The following is a 24,184-nucleotide window of genomic DNA, read 5'->3' as shown; positions in this document are numbered from 1 at the left end:
TTCTAAAAGAAAATATTGACATGAAATGTCGATTGTGCAAGGATGCCCTTCCTTGGCACAAACTGCATACCTTAAATGACATGATGGCATGACTCGTTGTTTCTACTATGCCTGTGGCTTTGACTCCCGAGGTCCATCCATGGTATGACCCTGAACATGTCCAGGGCGTCATGGAAAATGATGCTTTTAAACTTCTGTGGAATAGGCTCATATACAGCCTCAGGAGAATTCCAGCCAACAAACCTGATCTTGTCCATTTTGATAAAGCCAATGAATTCATTTATATCATTGAATTATCTGTCCCTTTTGACAGCAACGGGATTGGCAAGATTCAGGAAAAGCATGATAAATATGCAGACCTTGCCTTTGAAATGTCTCGCTTGCATCCCATGTACACTGTCGTCAGGCTCCCCATTGTTCTCGGTGCCCTTGGTTTAGTACCTCCTGTTCTCTTGGCGCAGATCAGGAGAGTGCCCGGGTTCTCCACCAGGAGCACAGCCCTTCTGACACTCTGGGTAATGCAGAAGGCTGCAGTTTGGGGGGGGAGTCTACATATTCTCTGGAAAGTTCTTTGGTGGGTTTGACTAGGCAGCGTTTCCTGGGAGAAGTCCCATTCGCTGTCTGGGCTGCATGTTGAGCTGATGATGAGCCTTACCAGCCTGACTGTGCAAGGATCACCCGAACCCTCTCTGCTGCATTTTCAAATGAATCTGTAAAACATAATAATAATAAGGGCCTGATGATGTACGCCTCTCCGTGGTGGGCCTAGATAGGGGAAGTTTATTCCCTGAACTAAACGTACATCACCCAGATAGGGCTGAAAAACACACACACACACACACACACACACACTCAAAGGGAAACTACTGGGTTACAGACAGATAAGGAGAAAAACATCTGTGAACTCCGCAGCCCAGTCAGCCTTCCTCCGGTAATGAGGTGAGGTGAAATTGGGTTTTACGTCATACTTGAGAATATTTCGCTCATATGACAACCTCCGGTAATGAAACAACCATACTGGAGACAGGACTTGCCCCAGGGGAAGGCACGGAACTCGACCAACTTGAGTGTGCAAAAGCAACAGGATGGCCTGGCAATCCACACATAAACGGCAAGTCGCTGAAGTTGCATTGGGACAATGCCATGTCAATGTATGCTTACCTGACAGAGCAAAATGTCCGAGAACAACTCCGGCGGCTTAAGAAGAACATGCCCAGTGAGCCAGTTGAACCCACAACTGGTGCCTGTCAGGAACCTTTGCATGGCAGCAGACCCAAAACCTCTGATGGACGTCCGCATGAACCTCTCTCTTCTTCCCGAAACAAACTCTTCCGGCATAGAGCCAATTGGACAACTAAACGTTTCTTTTCTCAAAAATGAAATTGATTTATTTAACGAAGCTATTTCTTTGAAATTTTCTGCGGACTGTTCGTTACATGAAGTAAATTGCTGTGTCTATGCTGCCACCTGAACTTTGGAGGAACTTCACTCAGTTTCCAAGGAAAAAACACCCAATGCAAAGTGAGTGAGTTTGGTTTTACTCCGCTTTTCAGCAATATTCCAGCAATATCAGCGCGGCAATGTTAAGAACATGACACAAAAAAAAAACGGTTTCTAGTAAAACTTAATGAAACTAGAAGAAACATTTCCTGGATGGAGCGGTGCCTTAAAATAAGATCATCAGGGAATCTAAAGCCCTGTTTATACGGCGACATTTGCACACTTGTGTATTTTTTGCATATGTGTAAATTTGCTTATGTGAGTATATTTGGTCGTATAAACGCAATTACACATATGCAAATTTTACTACCCCAAGCAAAAAAAATCCTGGCCTGGACCAGAAGCAAATGTTTTACTACCGGTGAGTAAATGCTTATTTTCTGCTACCCTAAGCAAATGTGGTTGTATGAACACATAGCAAATTTACTAAGGATGAGTATTTTTTTTAGCAACCCTTTTCTTTACATCCACTGGTTCCTGAACTATATGATCAGAGAGAGAGAGAGCTCATCTTTCAGTCGAGTGCAGATTAATTCACGTTTTTCGCCGCATTCTAACATTTTCCAACAATTTGGCATCACAGAAATGATTACCAACAACTTCAGTATACCAATGACTTGATCTTTGCTTTCTTCTAGAATTCCGTTCATGCGAACATCCCATGGCCGATATCAGACCAACACTGATGTAATATGGGAAATGCTGGTGTCCTCCCATTAGTCTGACAACCCATTAGTTACACACTTGAAAAACCCTAATTAAATAGTTGAGTGAACAAATTTGGGAAGGTTGTTACCCATTGGGAAAAAGGACTAATCTAACTTTTACCCCATTAATCAGACAAAGAGGAGATTGAGATTAGATTAGATCAGTTTTATTATATTTTATATAATATTTATCCACATTCAACACCTTCTGTAATTTTCATATTTGTCACTTTGTCATAATATCACATGCATATAAGTACAATTGTCATATTCACTAGCACTACTGGCACAGTATGGAGTTGCAAAGTCAAATTCAGCCAAGCTTCACAAGCTTTCCAACAGCATCCAAATACTGCATTGGAACTTCCTTGCTCCAACTGCTCTCTCATTTGGCCAAGGAGGTGGTTCATCTCCCTGTATACTTTCTTGAGTGGTGGAGGAGCTGCACTGAAGTTGAGATTTGGGCAATCTTCAACTTGTCAGCCTTCTCAATCTTCTTGAGAATCGCGATCAGTCTGAAGACATTCGGGTGACGACTCGAAAGACTTGCATTCAAACGGCTGTTAAATCCCTCACTGCTGTTGGTACTCAGGCCGAAGCTCTCATGCTGGTTCCACAAAGTCAGTCTAAACAGAGAGTCATCATCCACCCATGTAGTGACCATGTAGTCGTTAAAGGTAGCAGCGACTGGAACATCATGGCAAGTTTTCATCAGGTTTATGCAGACATCCTGGACGATAGCAAGAGGAAGCAGAGGCAAGGCAGACACATGACGAATCCACTTCTCAACTTCGGGGTCCTCACTCACGGTAGCTATCAAGGAGTCCGAGGGCTTGCTCCTTGCTCTATATGGCCGATATACTGTACATGTCTTGACAGTGCATCTCCAGAGCACACAAGTCGTCCTTGTCTTATTCTTGTTGTATAGATGGCGATCAAAGAGCACCTGAATCATGCCTCTCTGCGATATGATGAACACTACTTTCTGCAAACCTGCCATTATTGTGCAGTACAGTTAGTTATTTGCTTTATTTAGCGTCGCATGCACAACTAAGGTATTTCAAGTGCAGTACAGACATTGTGGGAAACATATATACATTGTCAAGTAAAATCATCTGACCTGAGTTGAGAAGTCAGTCTCAAGTTGCTTTTTTAATTTTATTGGTTTACTCACAACAATAATTGAGCCACACTATCAACTATGCACAAGAAGACTCTTAATATTATGTGAGTAGATCAATTAAAAGGGATTAAACCTTAAAAGTCAAGGATGACCTATGGGAGTTTGATCTTATTGTGCAAGAGATAAGCCACTTAGGCCTAATTTTCTGTTCCATTATCAATGTAGGTGAGTGATTGGTCCACCCTACTCTACTGTCTAACTTGTGGGGTGTCTGACTATTGAGGTATCACTGGGAAATGCCTATACCTTGATATCTCACGTCTTACTCCATCCATTGCTGGGACAGAAATGAACCACTTTGCTTAAAGAACTTAAAAGTCTGTATGAACGCATAGCAAATTGCACACCCTATGTAAATTTACTCATGTATGCAAATTTGAGTGTATACTTTTGCCGTATAAACAGGCCTTAAAATTGACAAAAGTCAATTTGCAATAAATTAAAGTTACAGTACAAGACAATGAAAGAAAAGATTGTCGATTCCCTCAAGGCAAAATTAAAGGCTTGGAATGATAGAAAGAAAAAATGGGAAAAGAAAAATTAATTCATGAAACAGAATAAGCTTATTAGAAAAAATGAAAAACACTTCTACAGGCAACTGTAAACAAACAGTGATGGTGAGCATGAAAAACGGCCTCCCATGGATGCCAATGAAAGGTTCTGGAAACAGTACCCGGTGACTGTAACTTTGAGGCATATATGATACATGTATACCTAGTTGGATATTAAAGCTCAGATGAAAAAATGCACTTGAGGGGTGACTTCACAGGAGAAAATTTTGACGTTTTAACAACATTCATAAATATTCTAAGTACAAACTGTAGTTTTGAAATACAGACTATAATTATTCATATAGCCTCAACTAAATAAATTACATAAATGATTGTAAAAAGTTGGGGGGTTTTAACATCTATATGTGAAAAAATGGAACTCTTGTAGTAGTATTCAAAATAATTACGTAAAAAAGTCTTAATTCAAATCGCATAGATAATCTTGTTCACCCATAGAAGTTTCACTTCGTGTATGAGCACTGAACTGGCAACATGCGACTTGATATCTCTGCGGAACAATTAATTTCAAATTTATACCAGTATATCATAGTGGAGAAACAAAGGGGGAAACCTCTCGTCAGCTATGACAGGGTTTACTATAGAATGTGTAAAGCCCTTAATTTGACATATAGTCAGGTTTACAAAGTTGTAAACAAATCAGTTAGCTCAGGGGTCATGTCAAAATCAAAACCTGGTAGGAAACACAAACTGGATAGCTTTGATAAGGGTGTCATACGCCATGCAGTTTATAAACTGTATGAACGCAAAATCCCACCGACGTGTGCTAAAATACAAGATGAGATCTACAATACAATAAATGTCTCGAAAACAACACTTATTGTAGCTCTGGTAGAAATGGGGTTCAGGTACACCAAAAGGGGAGATGACAGAGCTGTGTTTAGGGAAAAGTACTCAATCCTGTCCACACGATCAACTTATCTCAGAACTGACTGTTTTTGAGGCCAAGAAATCTGATGGTGATTACCATAGCGAAATGAATGGGCAGGTAATTTTGGATTGGTTCGAACATCAGCTTTTACCGGAGCTGGACGAACCAAGTGTTATCATTTTGGATAACACCAGTTACCATAACCTGTGTGTCCCTGGTACCATCACACCCACCATGAGCAATCTCAAGGCTCAGTTGCAGGATTTTCTAACTTCCTATACATGCCTTACAGGCAATCAGAAACAAAGCCCCAGCTCATGGAAAAAATCCAGCAGCACAAAAAGCCAATCCAGTACATCACTGACGAACTAGCTGCAAAACAAGGCCACATAGTTCTGCGTACACCAGTACGGCACTGTGAGCTCAATCCCATCCAACTGATCTGGGATAACTGTAAGAATTTTATTGCCCGTTAAAGAGCTTGTGTATGCTTTTTTTGCGAGAATTACGCCAGATGTGTAGCAAAAGGCTGAAGACCGTGTTCTCAAAATCGAGGACGAAGTTAACGTCGGCCGAGTTGCACCTGTTGTAATTCCGCTAGAGTCCTCGACCAGCAGTGATACTGACACTTGATATTTTGAGACAGTCCCTGACATGCACTGCCCGTGCGTTACATGAACACTGTCACCCTGTCTGCCTGCCAGGTGGGTCACAGTATAGTTTGTTTCTTAGAAGCGTTTCTACCATGGAATTTTTCGATATTTTACGATTTCTCATATGCCATATTAGGTCGAGGTGGTATGAATGATTATATAGGAGTTTTGAATCTGAAATATCTACCATTATCAAATAATTGCAAAAAAGCACTTTCCAAGCATTTCCGGTGTAACAGGCCAAACTTTCCCCCTGGACAAACCTTCCCCGGGGAAACTTTGGCCTAGGACAAACTTTCCCCACCCTTGAATCATCTTTAAAGGCTACTTATTTCAAACCCTTGTTCTTATATCAAAAGGGGGAGATTCTGGCTAAGCTAGGTTATTTCTTCCCCAACCTTGTTTTCATGTTTATGTTCGTCTTGAAAAAGTCAGAATTGAAAACAAGACATAGCTATTCACGTGAACACATTGACAAGATATTCATGTTGATGTCAAGTTCCATTAACAATTTACAGGTCATCTTCATCTTCATATACAACATGCATGTACATGGTTCACATTTTGTTTCAATATCCTTATATAAGGTGTGATTAAAAAGAAAAGCAAGCATAAAAGCAAAGATATTATATCATTACTATTGTTATATATTATCATTTACTTATTTTCATGCTTCAATAATTTACTTATCTCCACTTACTCCAAATTGGCTTACCTTAAAATCATTACTATATTCGAAACTTTAACTAAATACCCCGTTTTTACTTGGATGTCCATATCCATTCAAAATTTTATTCCCTCACTCATGGCTTTAAATATGGCATCCACGTCAGTAACATCAACGTTGGAAGCAGATGTAAACATCAACACAACAACAACAACCCAACACAATATCTGTATCAAATGCTGTATCATCTATCATTCCTCTATAGTGCCTTATTCTATATTCAAAAGACAAGCTTTGATAAGGGGTATACTTGGCCCATGGACATCTGAATCATATTTCATTCACCAAAAGTGATTATGGATTAGTAAACAAGCTTATGTGAATAATGTTCCATTACATTTATACATAAATACAACAAATATTAGATAATAAACAGCATGATAAGAGAGCAAGCAACCTGTATATATTACATCTTATCAAATGTGTGATTGAATGTTTACATCTTATGGAGGACAGATGAAGAACTAATGCAATGTGTCTTCATAGAAATGGCGGCAGGAGCAGGATGGATTTAGAGATATATGCCTTTCAAACATTTATGCATTCAAATCACTACACCCAATTCAGAGGCAAAAATGGACTATTTGCCAAAAATGTGTACCAAAATATAAGTCAAAACTATTGTCGGTTTATAAGAGCAAGGGTGGGGAAGAAGTAGCCTAGCTAGGTCAGAATCTTCCCCCTTTTGATGTAAGAGCAATTGTGGGGAAGAAGTGGCCTAGCTAGGCCAGAATCTCCCCACTTTTCATAGAAAACAAAACAAAATATCCTAGTTTAAACAGGGGGGAAAGTTTGGCCTAGGGGGGAAAACTTTAGCCTAGCCCAAACTTCCCAGGGGTAAGAATATCCTAGGACAAAACCTCCCCGGAGAAAGTTTGGCCTAGGCCAGATTCTCCCCGGGGAAAGTTTAGACCGGGGTAGAAATGGCCTGCTACAATGGCATTACTTTAGGTCGTTTGTCTGTTACATCTCACCAGAGTGTCTGAAAAGTGTTATCAAAAAGCTCAAATCTAATACAGCCTCAGGGCCTGATGGCATTCGAAACAGGTATTGGAAACTATTCCCCTGTGTCCAAACACCATTACTTCACTGTTTCAATTCTCTCATGGACACAGGTGATGTTCCTCCATGGTTCTGCAAAGGTCGCACAATACTCCTTCCCAAAAAAGGAGACTTGACTGATCCCAAAAACTTTTACCCTATCACGTGTTTGAATACACAATATATAATCTTCACAGGCTGTTTGACAAGTCTCGTGTCATCTTACTGCTCTTCCAATGATATAATTTATAGAGAGCAGAAGGGGGCAAGAAAGGGATGTTGGGGGTGCAAGGATAACCTTCTTGTACAGAAAATGATTTTGGAAGAGGCTAAAACATATCACCGCAACCTATCCATGTGCTGGATTTACTACAAAAGAGCATACACCTCTGTCCCTCATGAATGGATTCTGAAGGAAATCTTTTCATTGTATTGACCTCCCTGAGCAACTACCGGTACTTGATTTACTTAAGTCTTTAATGAGTTGCTTGTCGACTCAGCTTTATCGACTTTGGACTCCTTCAGTCCTTTGCTTTTTTGCTTGTCTTTAACTCCTTTGAGCCTTCAGCTCAATGAAGAGGCGGGTTACCATCCCGGACCTCCTCAGCACAGATCCCCAACACCACTTACTCATCTCTTTCACATGGATGACATCGATCTCCTTGCCAAAGGAGATACCAATAAAAGAACAGATTCTCCTTGTCGAGTCGATGCCAATCAATTCGGGAGGTCAGGTTTGATTAATGTGGAGGCTCTTCATGATTGAATTATAGTGCATACTTTTGCACATACTAGTAAAATCTAGATATTTTATTTATTTGTATACTTATCCTGCATTACTCCTTAATGCATTTACTGTTTCCTTTGACAAGACAAAGCTGTGCGATGGAAAGGTTGAAGAGAAGTTGTGCCAACTTAGCGATCCGCCATATTGCCATCACACTGCGATTTTTTACCTTATCCTGCATTACTCCTTAATGCTTCTGTATCCGATGGTATGGAGGCGGGCAAACCTTCAGATGGGATACTCTTGAGAAAAAGAAACCACCCACATCGCCGGAGATAAGCTGTCAGCAGTCGTGGCCAATGATCGGTAATCCCATAGAGCATTCCTGTCAGCATAAACGAGAGTTTGAGGGATGGAAGGCATCCAGGTAGCCTGGCAGTAAGAGAAAAAAGCATACGCTAAAATCTGAAACAGCATGTAACCCGCTTGTCTGTGGTGATGTACACCAAAAGAGTCACAAGGCTTGCTCTGGACTGCCTCGGAGTTAATGGCTTTTGAGATTGGTAACCTGCTGTGCCACCACCAGGGTACCAAAACTGTGTACGCCCTCGACATCTTCTAGCGCCACGTCCTTCAAGTAGTGAATGACGAAGACTGTATCAGACTTCCAAAAGCATCCTTCCACAATGGATCTAATGGAACAATTACTGTGAAGGGCCATAGTGGAGGATACCGCTCTGATCTCGTGAAGGTTGTTTGCCCGAGGAGGGTCCAAGTTGGCGGCTTCATAATCCTGAGAGAGGGTGGTTCACAACCATAACGCTAAAGTGTTATGACTATCTTCTGCCTTGTATGTCTTGGAGACTGGAATGAAGAGCCATTTTCTAGAACCATGATGAGCCCCTGACCAACGAAGAAAACACCGAAGTGCACGGACCGGGCATGAATGAAGTTCTGCATCATCTTCAGATCCCACAGTCAAAGAGAAAGGTGGAATAGTGAAAGACCTGTCGGGCTGTCCTGGGAGTTTTTTTTTGCTATGAAGTCCCAGCACCGTCCTAGGTGGATAGCTCTGTGTGGGGTACGTTTAAAACGAACCTGGGTGACATCGAATGCATGCAGCTCACTCACCCTAGCTGCTGTGGCTAATGCAAGCAAAAAAGCTGTCTTCTTGGTGAGGTTGTAAAAAGATATGGCGTGAAGCAGCTTGAACGGTGCCTCCCGCAACAACCAACGCACCACACTGAGGTCTCAAGCAGGCGGCCTGAACTATGCCTTCTGGTCCTCTAGTCGGAAGGAGCGCAAAAAAGCCTGCAATTCCGGAATCTTGGTCATCTTCCAGTCCTCTGGAACAGTTAACACCGAGTTCAGAGCTACGTCGTAATGGTACTACCCCTGGGGTGTCTGTGATTACACAGAAACAGAAGAAATTCAACCAAGAATTGAGGTGATGCAGTAACAGGATCCTGGTGTTTGTCCTTGCAAAACCTCTCAAAGGATCTCCATTTGTCATCATATAAACCTCGAGTAGAGGGTCTGTGCGCCAAAGTTATGGCCCTAGCAGCTCTAGCTGGATATACCTTGGCGTTTAAAGCCCTTTAAATGCACCAGGCATGCAGATGAAACTGATCTGGGGTGTATCAGTAGAAATGTGCGGGTGTATCGGTAGATTTGGCCACTCCGGAAGCTTTAGAGGGTCGTTGGTGACGAGCCTTCTTAAATCCACGAACCAACTCTTCATCGGCGCGATCAAAATCAGAGAGAGGTGGTGAGTCGCTCTGACCTTTTGAAGTACCTTGGGAAGAAGTACCGGTGATGGAAAAGCGTACGCGCTTAGGTTTTCCGAAGGGACACTGACAGCGTCCATTGCCCACGCTTGAGGTCTGGAACCGGAGTAGGCTCGGATCTAGAAGTTCTGGCGGGTGGCAAACAAGTCTAAATTGGGATGGCCGAGAAGGCGACATATGAAGTCAAACGCCTCTGGGTGTAGCTTCCATGTCATGGGCGCTATCCTGTCAGGTCTGGAAATGTTTCTGCAGCCCGAAATATGCTGGATAATGAATTTCAAGTCTAGGCGATCAACGAGATGAAAAAAACGAAATGTCTGACACAGCAGGGATTGAGAATGACTCGTTCCCTGGTTGTGAAGACGCCAGACCACCCTGGTATCATCTGTTGATATGATGAGTTCAGCTTGCTGAAGGCATGACTACAAAAACGACTGGCTCCAACTCCAGATTGTTGATATGCCAACTGTGTTGGTCGGTGGATCACCGCCCTGAGATCAAGGAGATGCCTCATAACACATTCGACTCTATCGTCCACTACGATATCTCTGGTGAAATCTCTGGTGTAGGTAGGCTGCTATTGGCTTGGGTATTTGTGTGAAAAGCCATGGGGCTGAAGAAATTCCACATGGGAGTAGCTCCAACTGGTAATGGATACCATTGAAAATATACCTGAAGAAACGCCAATCGCTGGGGTGGATTGGTACATGCAAATAGGCGTCCTACTTGAGAATATTTCGCTCATATGACGACATGCATGCGTGTGTATGTGTATGTGCGGCTGCTTGTACTAGCCCAGACCTAAGCTGGTTTTATAGTGTTAGCTCACTGAGATACCATGCCGCAGTTAAGCTTGAATACCCCACTCAGACACATTATACTGACTCCGAGCCGACCAGTCCTTGTTGTACCCATTAATGCCGAGAGCCAGACAGAGACCAACAAGTACCATATTTTAACGTCTTTTGGTATCACACGACCGGGGATGGAACCCGTGACCTTCCGCTCTCCGGGCGGGCGCTCTAACCACTATAATACTGACTCAAGTCTGTCTAGTTCATTACAAATTCTTGACCTGTGATCAAACAGAGTATCAACCTTGCCTGAAAGTGTGTCGATGTCTTCATACATCATATCATAGTTTTGTTTCATGGCGTTTAGATCACTATGAAGTTCTGTAACAGAGCCTTCAAGTTTTTCACACGTAGAATTAATATTGTATTCTTTAACTCTGAAATTTGAGACCCATGAAGATCCGGGTAGAATTGATCTGGTTTTCAAATTGATTGAAGCATTAATAAAATCTCTTGCTATCAGCTAACTTTGGCTAGGAAAATGTGTTTATTTCACCTCATGTGTTTAGATTGAAATATTTGTTGGCAATATATAAAGATTATTACACAAGCAAGAGTACCATACGACCAATTCAATTGTTTAATGACGTCACAGACGAAGAAATACAGAAAAAATGGTTGCTAGGCAAAAGTCATATGTGCACGTGTGTACATATGATATATATGATACTTGTTATGTTTCACCATATGGATAATACAAGTTATTATCTTTTTGTAACTGTAGCAATTTCCTGATTGGTGTCGATGGTAACCCTCTGCAACGCTGTCAACACTGTCATATCATCTGGAATAAAAGCTTACAGCACATATATTGAGATCATGGACTCATTAAATGTATCAATGATTCAAAACACTTTTACTCAGATTGCAAAATGATGAGTGTGCTTAAATCTGAAGATGGCTTACATCACTCAACCATAAATATGTAGTAAGCTAATGCTAATTGATGGGTGTGTACCCATGACACCATTGTACTTCTATCATACCGACCTTGAGTCTCTTCTTGGCATTCTTAAGGCTGACTTTCAATGTCATATTCTCCTGCTGAAACTGTGTCAATCTGAAATATTATTTTGTAAATTAAATTGTGATTACAAACACTTGAAATGGTTAATCCAGAGGGAAAACAAAACTCCAGTTTTTAGTTAGCCAGTCGGTACCATTCTAATAACCCAATCACTGGATACCAACTAGTGTAAAAAAAAAGAAAAGGACTGGGTTTCAAACCAGCAAGGGAGTGCCTCCTTGAAAATCAGTGGAATCACCTTGAATTATCATATCTGAATGGATTATGGGTATGAAAACATTTCACCTTGCAAACTCATATGTGTAAATGTGCATGTACAATCATGTACTTTAGTTTACAGCAATAATGTGTACCTATTATTTTTGCAAACAATAAAGTTCAGTAGTATAGACAACGGGGATTCTGGACCACTACCATATTCATCCCAATTCTTCCCTCACAGACGCTTCAAAACAGGTCAAATTTGGTGGAACATCATTTGATGTCATCCACCAATATTTGTGCTGAGATGTCCATCAGTGAGGAAATTGGTGGTTCCTACAAAAAGGAAAATGCCTACAATAGCAACCTTCTACCAGATATAGCAAAAGTAGACTATCTTGCCAGACACAAAGAAAAAAAATGCACCTAAAACCACACAAAGGACTCGAACGTTTTGTTTAAGATGTCTGTGTATTTGGATATCTATCTATATAGAATGGAAGTTGTATACAGGAAAGGCAAAGTTCTATGCACTTCTGGGGAACAAGGATCGGATGGGAAAGTTGTCTGATGTATTTGTGCATTGGTGGGAAGATCTTTTGGGACAAAATCCACACAAATTTGAAAGAACAAATCATCAGATTGTTACCTAAAGTCCAACTTGATCTGTCCGTCTGTACACAAGACAGTCACTGAACTATGAAAACAAGAACTTGGAATTTGGATTCATAACTTTGTCAGTTACATATAAATATCAAAATCAAAGGAAAATATTTTAAAATCCGTAATAGCAAAAGGCAGCAGTTGACATCACTTCCGGTTATGACGTCACATCCTGTCGGAGGTTACATAACTAGAGAATAATAACTTTAACTTGTGAGCATTCCTTGTTAGTAATAAGATTCAGAAGAGACCCCCTCCATTCATATTACGATGAAGTCTTGGTCTCTATCCCTCACAGTCCCGGTCAGTTCATCCAGTTGACATCCTGATGTTCTGTATGATGCAAGATATAAAAAGTTGGCAACGATTCCGTCTAAAACTGCTTGTTCTTTGAATGTACCATCTTAAGGCCCGTATGGGACAGAATAGTCTAGACCTGTCTGATCTGGAGGAGGTGGAGACTCTTGAAGCGGTAGCAAATGCCATCAAGAAGACTGTCTTAAAGGATACATACTTCAGTGATGTATTTTGCATCAGTTCGTAGGGTGCTCTCTGTAGGGATTGAAAGACCACTAAATACCACTTACGAAAGACTGCTGGTGACAGTATATCTTTAATCTGGAAGGATCTGATTAGTTTATGAAGAAAACTATTAGAGCCTACTGCCAGTCCCTGAATGTCACATATTGAAGCAATGGAATATCTAAAGCCCTCAATAGTGCCAAGCTTTTCCTCAGATATAATAGGAATTCTGCAATTAATGGAATAAATATTGGAGAGTCAATGAGTTGTCTGTCTTATCTCCACTGGATGAATCTGTTCCGTTTAGCATTATATAAGGCAGCTGTAGAGGGTCTGACTGACTGAGTAATGGCCACTGTATGACACTATCTGTCGTAAATCTTTGTTGTTTGAGTGAACTGCAGATAGTTTCCACACGTGCTGATGCTGTTGGATGTTGTCATGGAATTTGTTCCACTTCAGCTGTCTCAGTAGATTGTGCTACAGAGCAAGTTGTAAAGGAGTGTCTATCATTATGTGGGCCTCCTGGGATTTGAGTATTAAATTATTATGTTAAATTATCATGTAGTGGGTGGGGTAGTGTAAGGCATTTGTGCGGGCTGCAAACATAGTACCTACCTTTGTAGTCCTTTATTGTAGCAGCTTATGCCTATGTGGGCCTGGTGACCAGGAAGACAGGACAATGTCACGCTTCTTGCATGCTCAGCATGAGGGGCAGAGATGTCAGAAGCATGCGCATTGTCTGTTTGTGTTTCCCCATTCACATGGCCCCAATGTTGACTATATAAGCCTAGCTTATCGTCAGTCGTCCCGTACCCGCATCGGGTAAGTTGTCTAGCGACTACTGCGTCTTGCACCAAGACCACATTAGGTTTCCAATTCATGTTTGTTTTTTGGGGAGATATATTAATTTAGTGATAGTTGTGGGAGGGGGGGAAACAGAGTAGGAACGAGTAGGTTTATTTTGTTGATATTTCATTTTGGGTGTTAGGTTAGTGGGGTGGATTTAATAGGAGGTTTAATGAAGTTGAAGGAGGATTTATGTAGGTGTGGGAGGGTGAGAAATATGCAGTTTTTCTTTTTTTAGGTTTTCCTGTACTGGCTTGCCGCTTTATTTATATTTTACACCACTGTTTTTCTAATAAAATGAATGGAAACTAAATTTTCTTGTGTTGTGTCTATAATTAAGGAAATTGGAACACCCGGCCAGGAACCTTTTACAGAACAAGTAGGCAAGGAGTACTGACCACATAAAATAAGGGAGAGAGAACACAATGCAAAGCACACTCAGTAGCCATCTGACCCTTGCCATATAAATTTCCCTTGTTCTGCTGCCACTGGGTGTCTGTCTAACACACCTCAAGCACCAGGCATCTATTACAAATAGGTCTAATAGCGTCATGAACCACAATCTGGTTGGCCAAGCTGGTGCTACCAGGTAGATTACACAGTTGTGCTGGTAAATCTTGGACAAGACTTCTGGGATCAGCTTAAATGGAGGGAAGGTGTAAGCTATCATTATGTCCCAAGATATTGACATCGCGATCACTGCCCAAGCTGATGGTTCTGGTACTGGACTGACAGACTGGTAGCTGATTGTTGTGACAAGCCGTGAATAGGTCTATCATGGGAACTTCCCAGGTCTCTCCAAACAGATTGAAGGCATCGCTGTGTAAGGTCCACTCTGTCATGATCACTCGATCCTGTCTGGACAAAGAGTCAGAGAGGATGTTCACTCGTTCCGGTATGTTTTGAGCTCTTACAAAACACTTCATCGAGTCGCTGATCATAAAAAGCTGCTGAGTTATCTGGAGAAGATGTCCTTCTTGTTTGTTGATGTACGCGTCCACTGTAGAGTTGTCTGTCACCAACATAATACTTTTCCCATGTAGCAGCAAAGTCCAGTGTTGGAGTGCTTTTAATATCGCTAACATCTCCAAGGCGTGGAATGAGCTCTTCCGTAAAGTCCACTGGGCTTGTACTTGAAAGTGTTCCATGTAGGAGCCCGTCAATGTATCCGAAAACATGATCAGATCCAGTAAAAGTGGATGGAAGCGAGCCCTTGTAAGGACATTGGTGTCCTTTGTCCTACATAGCAGAGTAGTAGTACAATGGGGGTTCTGCATCACATGAGGCTTAGAGGCTTATTTATGGGACTTAAGCCTCCCAGCCCCCCTTAAAAAACGGCGAGGGTGTAGCGCGAGGCATCCATCGATGTGCCTCCAGCCTAGACCGAGCTTAGCAACGGAGTTTGGATTGGGATTTAAATGTAGCCGTAATATTCGACGAAGACTTTATGGAGTAGGTCTGCCATGAATTCCTCGAAGTGGATTAAGGAGTACGAGACATCGCATTCTCGGGTCTCGAAGCTATAATCGATTAACGTATCCATGAGGCGTTGTAACCGTTCGGTGCCCATGAGACCTAAACTATCGTACAGGCTGGTGAATTTCCCTCGACTTATCACTCGATGCAGGGCTGAGTAAATATCGAGTCCATGGACGTCCACCCCGATGCATCTGAACAACCGTTCTCCACATGTATGAGAAACATACAACGAATCTTTAATAAGGGCGCGATTTGTAATTCCTCTCGGACGAATCCCTTATCCGGTCCGTCTTGCAAGTAGTACAAATTCGGTTCATTGTCTTTGATGCCCACTCGGTCGATGTGGTATGTTTTCATGGACCATACGGGGTCTGTGGTGTGACGTTTGTCCCCTCCTTCGAGTTCGACGGGCTGGTACAGATACCTCACAACGACCCGGTCCGGTAGTTTTTCTCTTGGCTGTGACGCGATGGCGCAGCCGATGGCTTGGCTTCGGTGAGCTCTGGCCACGCCCTGTCTCACCTGGACTTTATGCTTCGATAACAGCTGCCACACGGCCTCCATGAACTCGCATCCGGGATTGACTTGTAATTCAGTCGGCCAGGTCAAGCGACTGCGTTTGTAGATACGTTCTAAGGCCTTAGCGACTTGACTCGAATCTTTGGTCGTTGGCGGCTCCGGTTCCTTGTAGCGACTGGCAATGTCCACGACGGTCAGGGCGTACTTGAATGTTTTGTTTCTCACCCTGTCGTGCGGGAGAAACAGGAGGTCGGCTTGATGGGTACGATTGGGTGCGGAAATGTCAAACTTTCTTCTCGGGATGTATCGGGGAGCTGGCTAGCTTCGGGATGGCGCCCACACCTTTCCAGTAACCCCGGGGGCTGTAGTAAACCTTCTCCATGATGTATACACGCTATCATCCATTCAATAGTCTGTCTAGTCCTCGACACACTGAGTGGAGTTTCCTTTATTGGGGGTCTCGGAAACTCCCAACGCGTCGAGGTCTACTGTTGGTATTCATAGCCATAAGTGTGGATACCATCGTTCGCATCCACCGTTTGGTATCCATGACCGACAGCGACGTCTTGTTGAGAGTGATGCCATAGATGGTGTGTTTGTCGCTTCTCAACGTGTTCATGGGGTGTTTGAACGTGCGTTTATCGAAGAGAGCCTGTTTGAAGAGGGTGTGTTTGATGAGTTGTTTCACCACGTATTTCTTGACCCCTTTCGCCTTTCATATCTCGCCGTTGTCGGCTTTCAGGATAGAATACATCTTGGGTCTCAATCCGACGTATTCCGCGATGGGTGTTCCTGCGCATTCGTCATTCAACTTACCGAGGACCTTTTTATTCGTCGTGCTATGTAGGACGTGGTCTGGGGGGGAATCACTGGTGTCGTACAGGTGCATGTGTTTCGCCATGTCTTCGTACACGTCCTCGGTGTGTATATTCAACAACAAGGAATCGGTGTCCGTGTACAGCAGCTCGCATCGATCGCCGTACTGTGGTTTGAGTCGGTTGTAGTAGAAATCGTACATGAGATGTTTCGAGAGGTCGAGAATGCTCATCCCCACGTAGACGGGTCGGTTGAGTTTGATGTGGTTTTTGTTCATGTGCAACGCTGCCAAGTCATTATCGAATAGCTTGCTCCGGTTGAATACCTGACTGGCGATCAGTTTCCTGAGTTTTTCTTCCTCGTGAGATCGCACGAGTGTGACCGTCACCCGTTTTCTCAAGTTTTCCATGGTTTTGCCGAACAAACATCAGTTTGTAGAGGTTTTTCTCGAAGTCACTGGTGGCCTGTTTTCGCAGCTCAATGTTCAACCGAATGTAAGGTTCTTTCCAGGGACTTTGATCGAATTGCAGCACCCGATGTATTTTGGTCAGCTTCTTGCCCAGTGACAGGTACAGTTGCAGATTCCGATAGTGCACCACGTACTTGGTCTTGTGCATCAAGTTTGGAACGAGTTTTTCCACGTTGGCCAGCTTATTTTTTTCCGAGCAACGTTTGTTGATAGTCCAACATCCAGTCTCGGTTCACTGTCAATCGTTCGGGAGCCAGCGGATAGCTGTTGTGAGCAGCGTGCAATGCCGCGGGATACTCCAGATCCACTTCGAGGATGTGGCCTTTGTTCGAATCCGGCACGATGCTCGTGATATCGATCTCAGCGTCCAACCACTCGAACCCACCCGTAGGTAGAGACTGGCTCATGGCCCAGCTGTACAGGTTGTTGGTGTCGAGATACAGGAGGTGATTGGTGGGCTTGTTCGAGTCGTAGCTTTCCACGTATGGGTTGTTGGCTTTCGCGTACCGTTTGGAGACCATGGAAATCCCACCGCACATGCCTTTCTCGATGAACAGGTGCATGTCGTAATCCGTGAGCAGTTCCAGTTTGAGTTCCAGCGCATCCCAAGAGAGACTGGGGCTGGTGTAGTACCAGGCAGGGTCGAGTTGATATTGTTTCAAACACGTCGTTCTGAACGTCTCGAACACGCCAGCCAGCAGCAGCAGCAGGTCCGTTTTCAAGTACAGGTAGTGGTAGTCAGCCCAGATTCACGCAACCCAGTTAGTTCTACACGCTCTGAGCATGGTCGTAATCGTCCTGGGAGATATGGCATTCGGTCAAGTTGCTGTAAAATCGTCGATGGGAGGTAGTTGGGGCTCGTCGAACTTGGGCCAATCGTCCATGTACTCGCGACGGGTACACTCCCTTTTGAGCAGCAGAGGTCGAGTCGCCTCATCGGTGTATCGATTGGTGATGGCAAAAGTATCGTTGGCCTTGACCAAACTATTGATCGACGACAGGAGGAACTGAGGGCTGTTGATAAATCTCAGACCATTGAGCGAGAACGAGATGTATTTTTGTTGTTGGGGATGCACTTGTTATCGCCATCGATGTTCGAGATGGCCTGCATGATCAAGTGAGCATCGTACCCTCTCAAATTATGGAAGACCACGGGGATGTTGATTTTGTGGGGATCGATTCTAACTTTTAAGTTGCACGCGTTGTGAGCGGCACCTCGGTACCGGCCGGTGATGTGACAATGATCTCTCACGACGTCCCCGTTCAGGGGTTGGTCGCACACGTGGCAACACTTAGCACGCTTGTGAGTGAGTTCATCCTCCGGCGTCATATTCATGGGAGCAGGATCCGACAACGCTTCCCTGACGTTTTTCTCTTTACGTTGTAAGAAAACGTGAGAAACGTTTCCGCCGCGTCGGGACCTCGGTAGATCACGTGAGTCTCCGTTTCACCGTCACATCGAATGACCACGTACCCGAACCCGCAGGCTTGGTGTTCTTGCGTTTTGTACGTAAAACTTTTTTCCGGGGATGGCGGATGTGGTCGACCCGTTTGATGAGCGCTGCGAAGTCGGCGTAAATGTCGTAAGGCACAGGCATTTGTGGTTGATGAATTTTAAGATGTTTTCATGTTCTCGAGGCATGTCGATTCGGATCGCCGTCTCTCCCACGCCTCGGCAATCCTCCCGGTTCGCTTGCAGCAGGTCGGCTCGCGTGAAGCCGTCCAGACATCGTTCGCAGAAATGTTTCTTTTCTCTGTGCGTCGATTGATCGTACAACAGTCTGCTCAGACTTTCAATATGTGTATAGTGTCACTTACCCTCTTTTTCGGTCATAAATATATTGATTCCGCGCACATCATCGGGCATGGAGCTGATTCAAGTACGATGGTCGCATTGCCTTCATGGCCGAAGACGTTGATGGCTAAATGGTTTAGTTTTTCAAATCGGGTCCAGTAGGAAATGGGTGTGGGTTTAACTAAGCCATCCTAGTTAAACCTGTCATCTTCGGGGTAGCTCGATGGTCTGTTCTTATTAATAGCTACTGGAAATAAGCCAGCTCTCACCGAATATACTGCACAAAAACATCGTCTTTATTTTTAATGTTATTAATGGCTTTTTTATTTCTGTAGTAAGGTGGCAAGTCTAGGTACGATCCGCCTTTGAACGGTACATAGTTCGCTACGTCCAAATAGATGGTGTTGACACTTCCCACCACCCACCCGGAGCCGCAGCGCCCATCTTTCCAGCGATTCTTGTATTTTTGTAGCGAGGTATCGAGGGTCGAAGGGATCGAGTCGGATTGAAGTACGACTTCCTGCTTGCCTCTGAAATAAGGCTCGATGGCCTCGGTACTGCCATCCGTCTGCTGTTTGTTGAGCGACATGTGGATGGTCAACTGGTATTTGATACTTTTAAATCATCCAACTCTTTAGCTCGGAGTTTGAGGTCTCAAGACGGTAGGGGCTTGACATATTTCATGTCGAAAGCAAGGTGAGCAGTTGGTGTTTCCTCATGCGAGAATAACCTACCAATCCACGACTTTTAGAGAGCTTTGAGATCGCCGACGGTAGTCATGATTGCTATATCCACATGCAAAGTCAAATGTCTAATTGGTTTGCTATATCCACATGCAAAGTCAAATGTCCAATAGGTTGACGTTTTCAAAGGAGATAACTCCATCAGCCTTATCTCTTTATTAACTGAAGCTCATAAAATTATTTTTTATTTTTTTTAAATTTTTGTTGTAAATTTTTATTCTGAGGAGTCAGTTATGTTCGCTGAGATAATCTTTCTTTTTGTCGTAAATCAGTTGGTTTCGGACCACGTCTGCTCCGTGGGCTTTGCAACGACGATAATGACATTTCACACCAATCCTGCACACTTCGCGACGTGTAGTTCTCGAAACCCTTTCGGTGGACATCATGTGTATGCCGCGAGTACCCCTTCGGTCTTGCATTTCTTGTCGCAAGTCTCGGCTTTTCCCAGAAGCATGTATTGACAACGATACGGAGCGGGTCTCATCTTCGCTATATGCACTAAGATACATTTTAGTCTAATTGCTTGGCAATCATTACGGTGGCGGCTAATCCTAAGGCCACAAAAATCAGCTCCCGGTCTTGTTGTGACTTGGAAGGGGTGTAATATTGAGAGAGGGTGGGTTCATCGCCGGAGGGTCGAGCCGCTTGCCGGTGAGCAGGTAGTATTGTTGCATGGTGTCGTCGACGTCCTTGAACGTTCAAAGGGCATGGTTTTCACGTTGGAGTCGGGTGTTGATGAAATCGATTCTTTCCATGCGTTTTTTCACGTACTGGGCATGCGCGGCCTGCAGTTGCTCCACGGCCAAATCATGACGTTTCCGTTCCGCTCCGACTTCGGCGGCGTTGAACGTGCGTAATCGGGGGAAAAAGGTAATTGCTGCCGGAGAAGGCCAGGGCATTGACTAAAGCCTCGGCGAGCATGATCGCGACTGTGGCCATTTTTATATATCATATCACGACTCCTTACTTAATATGTTTTCCGGAATGATGCCTTGCTTGACGAGCATCTCTTTGGTGGCCATCGCCAGTCCCACGTCTAGCACGAGCATGCTCATGTCTTGCGGGTTGAAATTGAGTTTGGGTGCCGGTTGTTTGGTGATCATTTTGCTCAATCAAGCGTAGCCTATGGCCTGTCCGCTGACGTTGACGAACGTTTTTCCGTCGGGATTAGACATGATTATAACTTGTGGGTTTACCTCTAATTGTGGGTTAGCTGGTGGTGGGGTCGTCACCGGTGGCGGTGGCGTCGTCTTTTGTTGATGGATCCATACGGCCGCGGTGACACCCACGACAGCGGTTACCACGGTGTACGAAATCCACGGCAGGGTCGGTTTACGATGCTTAACTAACCCGCCTTTTTTACCGGCGGCTACTTTTTTCCGATTCTTGGGTTTCTTCATGACAATATCAATCACTTGGTGGGGGATCGTCTCCTCTTCCGCCACCGGTGTCGTTTCAGTGTTCGTCTCCCTCATCTTGCATATCATTAATCAGGCATTTATGTCTAAATTGGCAGTGCTTCGTCGTAATGATCGCCGCGGTGATGGGAGCTAAGAACACGACATATCGGTGAGGGTGTTCAAGGCGTGACCGATAAACAGATCTTTGTCGAGATCTTCGCACAAATAAGGTCGACGTGCTGGTGGAATGGGCAGCAGTGATGAAGCGATCGCGGTGTAACATTGCGTTAGCATCGACCCTATGGTTTTCATCATTTCGGCAGATTCCGATAGTGCACCACGTACTTGGTCTTGTGCATCAAGTTTGGAACGAGTTTTTCCACGTTGGCCAGCTTATTTTTCCCGAGCAACGTTAGTTGATAGTCCAACATCCAGTCTCGGTTCACTGTCAATCGTTCGGGAGCCAGCGGATAGCTGTTGTGAGCAGCGTGCAATGCCGCGGGATACTCCAGATCCACTTCAAGGATGTGGCCTTTGTTCGAATCCGGCACGATGCTCGTGATATCGATCTCATCGTCCAACCACTCGAACCCACCCGTAGGTAGAGACTGGCTCATGGCCCAGCTGTACAGGTTGTTGGTGTCGAGATACAGCAGGTGATTGGTGGGCTTGTTCGAGTCGTAGCTTTCCACGTATGGGTTGTTGGCTTTCGCGTACCGTTTGGAGACCATGGAAATCCCACCGCACATGCCTTTCTCGATGAACAGGTGCATGTCGTAATCCGTGAGCAGTTCCAGTTTGAGTTCCAGCGCATCCCAAGAGAGACTGGGGCTGGTGTAGTACCAGGCAGGGTCGAGTTGATATTGTTTCAAACACGCCGTTCTGAACGCCTCGAACACGCCAGCCAGCAGCAGCACGTCCGCTTTCAAGTACAGGTCGTGGTAGTCGCCCAGATTCACGCAACCCAGTTTGTTCTACACGCTCTGAGCATGGTTAAGAATCGCCCTGGGAGATATGGCATTCGGTCAAGTTGCTGTAAAATCGGTCGATGGGAGGTAGTTGGGGCTCGTCGAACTTGGGCCAATCGTCCATGTACTCGCATCGGGTACACTCCCTTTTGAGCAGCAGAGGTCGAAGTCGCCTCATCGGTGTATCGATTGGTGATGGCAAAGGTATCGCTGGCCTTGACCAAACTATTGATCGGCGACAGGAGGAACTGAGGGCTGTTGATAAATCTCAGACCGCTGAGAGAGAACGAGATGTATTTTTGTTGTTGGGGATGCACTTGTTATCGCCATCGATGTTCGAGATGGCCTGCATGATCAAGTGAGCATCGTTCCTCTCAAATTATGGAAGGCCACGGGATGTTGATTTTGTGGGGATCGATTCTAACTTTTAAGTTGCACGCGCGTTGTGAGCGGCACCTCGGTACCCGCCGGTGATGTGACAATGATCTCTCACGACATCCCCGCTCAGGGGTTGGTCGCGACACGCGGCAACACTTAGCACGCTTTGTGAGTGAGTTCATCCTCGGCGCCATATTCATGGGAGCAGGATCCGACAACGCTTCCCTGGCGTTTTTCTTTACGTTGTAAGAAAACGCGGAGAACGTTTTGGCCGCTGTCGGGACCTCGGTAGATCACGTGAGTCTCCGCTTTCACCGTCACATCGAATGACCACGCACCGAACCCGCAGGCTTGGTGTTCTTGGCGCGTTTTGTACGTAAAACTTTTTTCCCGGGATGGCGGATGTGGTCGACCCGTTTGATGAGCGACTCGAAGTCGGCGTAAATGTCGTAAGGCACAGGCATTTGATGTTTGTGGTTGATGAATTTTAAGATGTTTTCATGTTCTCGAGGCATGTCGATTCGGATCGCCGTCTCTCCCACGCCTCGGCAATCCTCCCGGTGCGCTTGCAGCAGGTCGGTTCGCGTGAAGCCGTCCAGACATGGTTCGCAGAAATGTTTCTTTTCTCTGTGCATCGATTGATCGTACAACAGTCTGCTCAGACTTTCAATATGTGTATAGTGTCACTTACCCTCTTTTTCGGTCATAAATATATTGATTCCGCGCACATCATCGGGCATGGAGCTGATTCAAGTACGATGGTCGCATTGCCTTCGTGGCCGAAGACGTTGATGGCTAAATGGTTTAGTTTTTCAAATCGGGTCCAGTAGGAAATGGGTGTGGGTTTAACTAAGCCATCCTAGTTAAACCTGTCATCTTCGGGGTAGCTCGATGGTCTGTTCTTATTAATAGCTACTGGAAATAAGCCAGCTCTCACCGAATATACTGCACAAAAACATCGTCTTTATTTTTAATGTTATTAATGGCTTTTTTATTTCTGTAGTAAGGTGGCAAGTCTAGGTACGATCCGCCTTTGAACGGTACATAGTTCGCTACGTCCAAATAGATGGTGTTGACACTTCCCACCACCCACCCGGAGCCGTTGTGCGTCCATCTTTCCAGCGATTCTTGTATTTTTTGTAGCGAGGTATCGAGGGTCGAAGGGATCGAGTCGGATTGAAGTACGACTTCCTGCTTGCCTCTGAAATAAGGCTCGATGGCCTCGGTACTGCCATCCGTCTGCTGTTTGTTGAGCGACATGTGGATGGTCAACTGGTATTTGATACTTTTTAAATCATCCAACTCTTTAGCTCGGAGTTTGAGGTCTCGCACGGTAGGGGGCTTGACATATTTCATGTCGAGCAAGGTGAGCAGTTGGTGTTTCCTCATGCGAGAATAACCTACCAATCCACGACTTTTAGCGAGAGCTTTGAGATCGCCGACGGTAGTCATGATTGCTATATCCACATGCAAAGTCAAATGTCTAATTGGTTTGCTATATCCACATGCAAAGTCAAATGTCCAATAGGTTGACGTTTTCAAAGGGAGATAACTCCATCAGCCTTATCTCTTTATTAACTGAAGCGCTCATAAAATTATTTTTTATTTTTTTTAAATTTTTGTTGTAAATTTTTATTCTGAGGAGTCAGTTATGTTCGCTGAGATAATCTTTCTTTTTGTCGTAAATCAGTTGGTTTCGGACCACGTCTGCTCCGTGGGCTTTGCAACGACGATAA

At 44.3% G+C, this 24,184-nt stretch overlaps 1 protein-coding gene across 1 annotated transcript in view; it reads right to left on the bottom strand.

Annotated features, from left to right (window-relative positions):
• Positions 1-24,184, bottom strand: part of LOC124282195 (ankyrin repeat domain-containing protein 26-like) — an 895,780-nt gene that overhangs the window by 72,987 nt on the left and 798,609 nt on the right. Inside the window, exon 40 of the mRNA XM_046718159.1 lies at positions 11,610-11,679. Within this exon, the coding sequence (XP_046574115.1) occupies positions 11,610-11,679 (70 nt within the window). The remainder of the gene's footprint in view (positions 1-11,609; positions 11,680-24,184) is intronic.

This window comes from Haliotis rubra, unplaced genomic scaffold (genome assembly GCF_003918875.1).
Source record: "Haliotis rubra isolate DU_JTF1 unplaced genomic scaffold, ASM391887v1 Scf295, whole genome shotgun sequence".
Taxonomy (NCBI): domain Eukaryota; kingdom Metazoa; phylum Mollusca; class Gastropoda; order Lepetellida; family Haliotidae; genus Haliotis; species Haliotis rubra.
The sequence above is the reverse complement of the archived record's forward strand: the minus strand, read 5'-3'. Positions and strand labels throughout refer to the sequence as shown.